Source organism: Poromitra crassiceps (genome assembly GCF_964638095.1).
Source record: "Poromitra crassiceps genome assembly, chromosome: 16".
NCBI lineage: Eukaryota > Metazoa > Chordata > Actinopteri > Beryciformes > Melamphaidae > Poromitra > Poromitra crassiceps.
This window is the reverse complement of record NC_139645.1, coordinates 26,744,702-26,752,201: the sequence shown is the minus strand read 5'-3', so window position 1 is coordinate 26,752,201 and position 7,500 is coordinate 26,744,702. Positions and strand designations below refer to the sequence as shown.

Below are 7,500 nucleotides of genomic sequence, written 5' to 3'. Positions count from 1 at the left end.
GGGGTGGAAGGGAGGAGAGAGGAAGAGAATATAGAGAGCCAAATTCACACCCACTGGCATATGGTTAGGGATGTATTTTTCCGTAGACATTTTGCTTCTAAAAATAGTTTTACTTTGTCAAACCAGGTGATTCAGCTATATTTAGAATCAGGAGAGACCATAGGTGATTCAACTATATTTAGAATCCAGGGAGACCATAGGACATTTCAATAGGACCTTAGAGCAGTGGTTCTCAAATGGAGGTCCACGGAGGGGGTCCGTGGCACTTTGCCAGGGGGTCCGCGAAAAGTTTTCAGGTAATTTTATTTTTTATTTTTTATTTTTTTTATTTAAAAAAAATTGCTACATGTTACTTATTCCTTCTCAAACTACTTCCTACATGGTGCTAGTCTATCAAAATATCTTGGCCGTCATTGATTGTGTTGCATAGTGGTTTTCTGTACTGTTGACAAATTGTGATATTGTAAGTCGCTTTGGACAAAACAAAAGTGTCTGCTAAATGACGTAATGTAAATGTAATGTAATAAAAAAAAAAAAATTTTTTTTTTTTTGCAAAATCTTCATAGTTCAACGAAAATAGTTCGTGCTTTAAATCTAATGGTTCATGGATTACATTCTAATAACAAACCTATCAAATTAAAAGTCAAGCACGTTACCGTGGAAACAATTAAGCTTAGCCCAAAATCACAAATCAGAATGAGGGGGTCCCCGGTAGCCTATATTTTCTATCTTGTAAGGGGTCCTTGGCTGAAAAACATTTGAGAACCTCTGCCTTAAAGTACCACAGGAATGAGTCCCGAAAACATGGACTTAAAGGGGGACTAACCCCCTAGATATGTATTAGAACAGTGATTTGAAAATACCTATGGAAAAAACCAAGAAATGACATATGCTCTTGTCTATACTGGACTCTTTGGCTGTGTTGAAGTCCAGATTTTTTTTCGGAAATCGACGCCATTACAGTTTGCCTATTGCCTCAAAAATAATTTATTTGAAAGGGGCCATATCTGTATAAATATCAACAACTAGCCAACGCTGGTGGCCTGTTTGGAAAGAGCTTTGCTCAAAATGGTTTAAAGTTATATCAATTTGGTAATTCAGTGGCGAACTAGAAATTTAATTATTTTTCTGCATGTAACTCTATGGCAGTGTGTTAAACTACGCTACGAGAGCAAAGTGGCATGGGCTCGTTACAGCAGCACACCGCACAATACGACAAACCCCCCGTTCTGGGGTAACACAATGCGAGATTTCTCTACGTCATTCCCTCGTCCAAGTTGCCATATAGTCCCTTTTTCATTTTAGTTTGGGGGATTTTCGTGATTCTTGTTCAAAGTTGTGCAAAAGTTTTTTCCTCTCAGCGCAGTGCAGGCTGCCTGCGCCTCCTCCCTCCTGCCAGACCCAGGCTGGCGAAACAGCCTCCTGCATGCGTGGGGCGCTTGTAACCTCACGGAGCAACAAACAAACAGACAGAAATAGCTGGTGTGCGATTTAGAGAATACAGTCTGAGATTGGGTACAGGATTGAGGGAATCCCGCATCTGTTTGCGAAGGTGCGACTGGACAGGACGCTTTTCACAGACAGGCACAGTAGTCGGAGCGAGGCGAGTGTCTCTCAGGGCTACTCAGGGCACGGCTGCAGATCTTTCCTCTTCCTCCTCCGCGCATTCAGTCTGTCCAAAATCATTACCGATATAATCTCAGTAGGAGGGATGCAGGGAAATATGATAGTAGCCGATGTGTTTAGAGAAGCTTTGTCACGTTGTCACGTCGTAGTATAGCGTTATATTTTACATGTGCGCTAAACTGCGACCATATTTGTTTGCGGAAATATCAGACTGCTCTCTCTATTCTCAGAGCACAGAGAGCTCTGCTCTGCTGCGCGCGCCCGCGGAGCTTGGAGCTAGTGCATGAGGTTTACAGTAGGACTCTCTCCCGCATGCCTGGGCTGGAGACAGCTGCTTCCAACTCGGACTGATAATATATACATCATCATTCGAGCTTATTCAGGTAAGATATTAATAAAGTAGTGACACATTCAGCGGGAAACTAACTATAATTAAGACATGTGCCAACTTTGACAACGTTTGGTTCAGTATTTTAAGAGCAAACTTCAATAAGAATAGGCTTGGAGTTCTGAGGAGCCGAAAGGGTACAGAGGGGGTAGGGGAGTAATTATCTTGAAATCCCATAGTCTTTGGGGGCACTGTGACGTCAGTGTGCCCCTAATCTCCCATTCATTTGAGAAAAAAAAAAAAAGCAGTGTTCGACCCGTAGAGGGCGCTTATGCCAGTTATGCTGCTGAAAAATGATACAAATGGTAAAATGGCAACAGTTTGGTGTCAAATGTGGAAATTCTGACCAGAATTCTTCACACATCACCCCCAAAGTCATATATATTGGTTAAAAGCTGAAAAAAAGTGTTTTGGAGGTTAGTTCTCCTTTAAGCACTTTGTAGGTGAAAACATGGACTTAAGCACTTCGTAGGTGAAAACATGGACTTAAAGGAGAACTTACCTCCAAAACACTTTTTTTCAGCTTTTAACCAATATATATGACTTTGGGGGTGATGTGTGAAGAATTCTGGTCAGAATTTCCACATTTGACACCAAACTGTTACCATTTTACCATTTGTATCATTTTTCAGCAGCATAATTGGCATAAGCGCCCTCTAAAGGTCGAACACTGCTTTTTTTTTTTTTCTGAAATGAATGGGAGATTAGGGGCACACTGACGTCACAGTGCCCCCAAAGACTATGGGATTTCAAGATAATTACTCCCCTACCCCCCCTGTACCCTTTTGGCTCCTCAGAACTCCAAGCCTATTCCTATTGAAGTTTGCTCTTAAAATACTGAACCAAACGTCGTCAAAGTTGGCACATGTCTTAATTATAGTTAGTTTCCCGCTGAATGTGTCACTACTTTATTAATATCTTACCTGGATAAGCTCGAATGATGATGTTTATATTATCAGTCCGAGTTGGAAGCACTGTCTCCAGCCCAGCCAGGCAGGAGCGGGCGGGAGAGAGTCGTACTGTAACCTCATGCACTAGCACCAAGCTCCGGGCGCGCGCGCAGCAGCAGCAGCAGCAGCTCTGTGCTCTCAGAGCACAGAGAGCACAGTCTGATATTTCCGCGGCTATCAGTCCGACTTGGAAGCACTTTCTCTCGGCCAGTCTGCTCTCATGCACCCGCGGGGGCGCGCGGCAGCAGCACACAGCAGCAGTGAGAGGCGGGGGTTTTCAACAGTCTGACATTTCAGCAAACAAATCTCGTCGCAGTTTAGCGGACATGTAAAATATAACGCTATACTACGACGTGACAATGTGACAAAGCTTCTCTAAACATATCGGCTAATATAATATCATCACTGTGTACAAGCAACGCCAACTTTTCTGGAAATCAAGTCAGCAGAGCAGAGCGACTGGCTCTGTCTGTGTGTGTGTGCTGCTCGGGGGGGATTCGCATGGGAACAGTGTGAGGAGGAGAAGAGCTCTGCGCTGCCTCCTGCGCCCTGAGAGGAAAAATCAGAGGTGTTGTAACTTTCAACAAGAATCACGAAAAGCCCCAAAACGCAAATTAAAAACGGATTTCATTGCGCGGTTTATCTCTAGTTAGACGAGGGAATTACGTGGAGAAATCTCGCATTGTGTTACCCCAGAGCGAGAGGTTTGTCCTCACTGTGTGCTGTGTGCTGCGAGCAGCGAGGCTCTTAACGTAAGTTTAGACAAGCCACGCACACACACATGGGACAAAATGGGACAAAAATAATTAAATTTCTAGTTCGCCACTGAATGGCCAAATTGATATAACTATCAACCATTTCAGGATTTTCTGTTTCCATACAGGCCACCAGCGTTGGCTAGTTGTTGATATTTATAAAGATATTGCCCCTCTCAAAAAAATTATTTTTGAGGCAGTAGGCAAACTGTAATGGCGTCGATTTCCGAAAAAAAATCTTGACTTAACACAGCCAAAGAGTCTAGTATAGACAAGAGTATATGTCATTTCTTGGTTTTTTCCATAGGTATTTTCAAATCACTGTTCTAATACATATCTAGGGGGTAAGTCCTCCTTTAACACATTCAGTGCCACAGCGCTTCAGTAAAATTGTCTGGAGCCTGTGCCAGATTCACTTCCATTCAGTTGAAAACAGCTATAGAATTTTTTCTATTATGGCTATATTAACGGGGCTGGACTTTAATGAAAGATTGAACACTCCTGCTTCTTCCAAAGAAGAAATTTTGTTTCTAGACAGTTCCATTATGAAATTACAGCCTCTCAAAAAAGTGCACTTTCATGGGTTTTCTGTCGTTTTTTTTTTCTTTCCAAGATATAGCCCCTTTTATGAATACCTTTTGCACTCGAGCACATTCACTGACTCTGGCTGGTGTTTTCTGATGTGGTGGCGTGTGGTGTGGTTTCTGTGCAGCCACACACCCCTCTCCCCCCCCCCCCCCCCCCCCCTCTCCACCTCTGAGCTGCGGGCTCCTCCCACACGCACAGAGTTTGCTTTCTCGACTCGTTTTTGCCCCGGACAGATCCCAGCTTTGCTGCGCGCATCATTTCCTTGATGGGCATCAAGGAAATGATGCGCGCTGGCAAACGCGACTGAACGAAAAGGCTTGGCCCGTTCGGCTTCGGATGCTGCCTTTCTAGGAAATCGTGTGGAGATAGATAGAAGCATAAGAGCTCAGTTGTGAGCGCGGATGCAGCCGAGCCCACTCTCGCTGTAGACGGAGCAATATATAGGCTCTGGCAGAAAGCATGCATCGGTTTCCACGGCTTTCTCCGCTGTCTCCTGTACAAAGTAAAGGATCTGAGGTGGGTGGAGCAGCTCCTGTGACGATGTTTAAGGTGGCGCCGTGTGATCCCTTGAAGGGATTCATGCTCACTGGCTGGGTACGACCTTAAACAGCAGAATTATGGAATAATATGAATTATGATTTTAGGACGTCCACAGACGTCCTTGGCACTGAACGTTACTTTTTTTTAGGACGTGCACAGACGTCCTTGGCACTGAATGTGTTAAGCACTTCGTAGGTGAAAACATGGACTTAAAGGCCGGCTTTACCGTGGGGAATATGAATATATATTAATTCTTAAAAAATCTTAAATTTCGAATCCGTTGAAATTTTGGAAATTGCTTGTTCACAGCCAGAGAAAAAAAAAAAAGAAAAAAAAAAAAAAAAAAAATTGGGCCAGGTGACGCGTTTCGCGTCGAAACGCGTCACCTGGCCCATTTTTTTTTTTTTTTTTTTTTTTTTTTTTTTCATTTTTTTTTTCTCTGGCTGTGAACAAGCAATTTCAAAAATTTCAACGGATTCGAAATTCAAGATTTTTTAAGAATTAATATATATTCATATTCCCCACGGTAAAGCCGGCCTTTAAGCACTTCGTAGGTGAAAACATGGACTTAAGCACTTCGTAGGTGAAAACATGGACTTAAGCACTTCGTAGGTGTAAAAGTGAATAGGATTTTTGTATGGGGATTTTGGTTAAATGCATGACATAAGACCTGTGGTTAACAAAAATGTAGGGAACAGCAAAGATTGTGTTCAGAAGATAATTTAGAAAGACATTTACGCTTCAAAAGTCATAAAAGTGCTCCTCATTTCTGAAGATGATCTTGCTGAACACAAACTTCGCTGCTGTTTCAAACACTGTTTTGTGCATTTAAACGAAATTCCCATACAAAACTCCCATTGCCTTTTACACCTATGAACCAGGAAGTGCAGGGACTTCTGGGTAAGCCTACAAAAACACGTAATCCCTGCGGTACTCTTATGTTCGTATGCCTAACCCGGAAGTGGGTCGTTGGTTCTCTATTAGACTCGGCACTGTAACGATGGAAAGATATGCTTATCTCACGATACGATTTAATAAGCGGTACAGGGTTTGTGATTCAACGACATTTGATGACAAAGTATTTTGAGTCGCACATCTTTCTAGCGATGCCATTGGCTGCTAACCTGATGCTGCCGGATGGTTTGTTTTCACATAACCACCTGGGAACGAGTCGCTCGTAAAATGGTTTCGAAGAGCGGGCACTTTCAAAAAATCCCTGGCAGTTGATTGGATGAACTGGCCTGGCGTCGCACTAAAACCCGCCCATAGCTGCCTCACAGGGATGCTGATTGGTGCAAAGCAATGATGGTTTGGATTCAAAACTAATAGATTTGAGCGTGGCAAGATGTGATCGTGATCTCATGATCTCGCACGAATCCAGCTGCCTTGCAAGCTAGAATGGCTAGAATGGCTGCTAGAATGTGAACAAAAATTTCCAACTGCCATCACAAAGTGACAATAATATAATTTGGATGGAGAGCTTATGAAATTGTGAAGCGTTTCATTTGTGATTACTGCAGAGAATAACATGGAGCTGCTAGCGCAATTCACTTTTCTGTCCCTATTCAGCAACACATGAACTTGTTTGTGTTTTCTTGTGGTTTCTGCTCTTTTGCAGGTATCCAGTCTTTTCAAAGACGGCACGATTGGCACAGACATCAACATCGTGGTGGTTAGCTTGTTACTCCTGGAGCAAGACCCGGTAGGTGGATTCAGCCCAATCGCCCAATGATAAATCTTTGCGATGTACAATAAAGTGACTTTACATCACAAAGATTTTGCCTTTTTTCAAAAGACTTTTTCTCTTTGCTCACGTGTGTAAGATAAGAGAGATCTATGCTCCTCACCAAGCCACTCCCACTGCCATCATCCGACACGCCCCACATTAATCTCTCAGGTCTATCCAAATAGAAGAGATATGTGAATAAATGATCATCTTAATACACCCAGAAGCAGAGAAAATAATGGTGGAAAATGAAAACAATATACTATGAACAATATGAAGTATGGGCGCCTATGCATCACTCCGGTTCACTTTTTTTTTTATATATTTTATTTTAAATTTGATCAATATATATGAACAAAACAAGCTCAGACACAGGAAAGGTAAATAAAAACAAAGAAAAACACATAATATCAACAGTTATTACAATGTGCTACCGGCCATATAGGGTAATCTGGTGCACTTTGAGAGCTAACAAATTAGACTGTCGTGGGCCACCATAGTCTGGGCAATTAATGGGAAACACTGGGGAGCAAACTTGGATAGATACGTGATGGAGGAGGGGGGACGAAGAGTGAGAGAGTGAGAAACAGGAGGTGTGGAGTGAGAGAGTGAGAAACAGGAGGTGTGGAGTGAGAGAGTGAGAAACAGGAGGTGTGGAGTGAGAGAGTGAGAAGCAGGAGGTGTGGAGTGAGAGAGTGAGAAGCAGGAGGTGTGGAGTGAGAGAGTGACATAGGAGGTGTGGAGTGAGAGAGTGAGATAGGAGGTGTGGAGTGAGAGAGTGAGAAGCAGGAGGTGTGGAGTGAGAAACAGGAGGTGTGGAGTGAGAGAGTGAGAAGCAGGAGGTGTGGAGTGAGAGAGTGAGAAGCAGGGGGTGTGGAGTGAGAGAGAGTGAGAAGCAGGAGGTGTGGAGTGAGAGAGTGAGATAGG

General features: G+C 43.2%; 1 protein-coding gene across 1 annotated transcript in view; it reads left to right on the top strand.

Annotated features, from left to right (window-relative positions):
* Positions 1-7,500, top strand: part of adamts18 (ADAM metallopeptidase with thrombospondin type 1 motif, 18) — a gene marked incomplete at its 5' end in the record, with an annotated part of 110,288 nt that overhangs the window by 31,130 nt on the left and 71,658 nt on the right. The window contains one exon of the mRNA XM_083653117.1: positions 6,466-6,549. Within this exon, the coding sequence (XP_083509243.1) occupies positions 6,466-6,549 (84 nt within the window). The remainder of the gene's footprint in view (positions 1-6,465; positions 6,550-7,500) is intronic.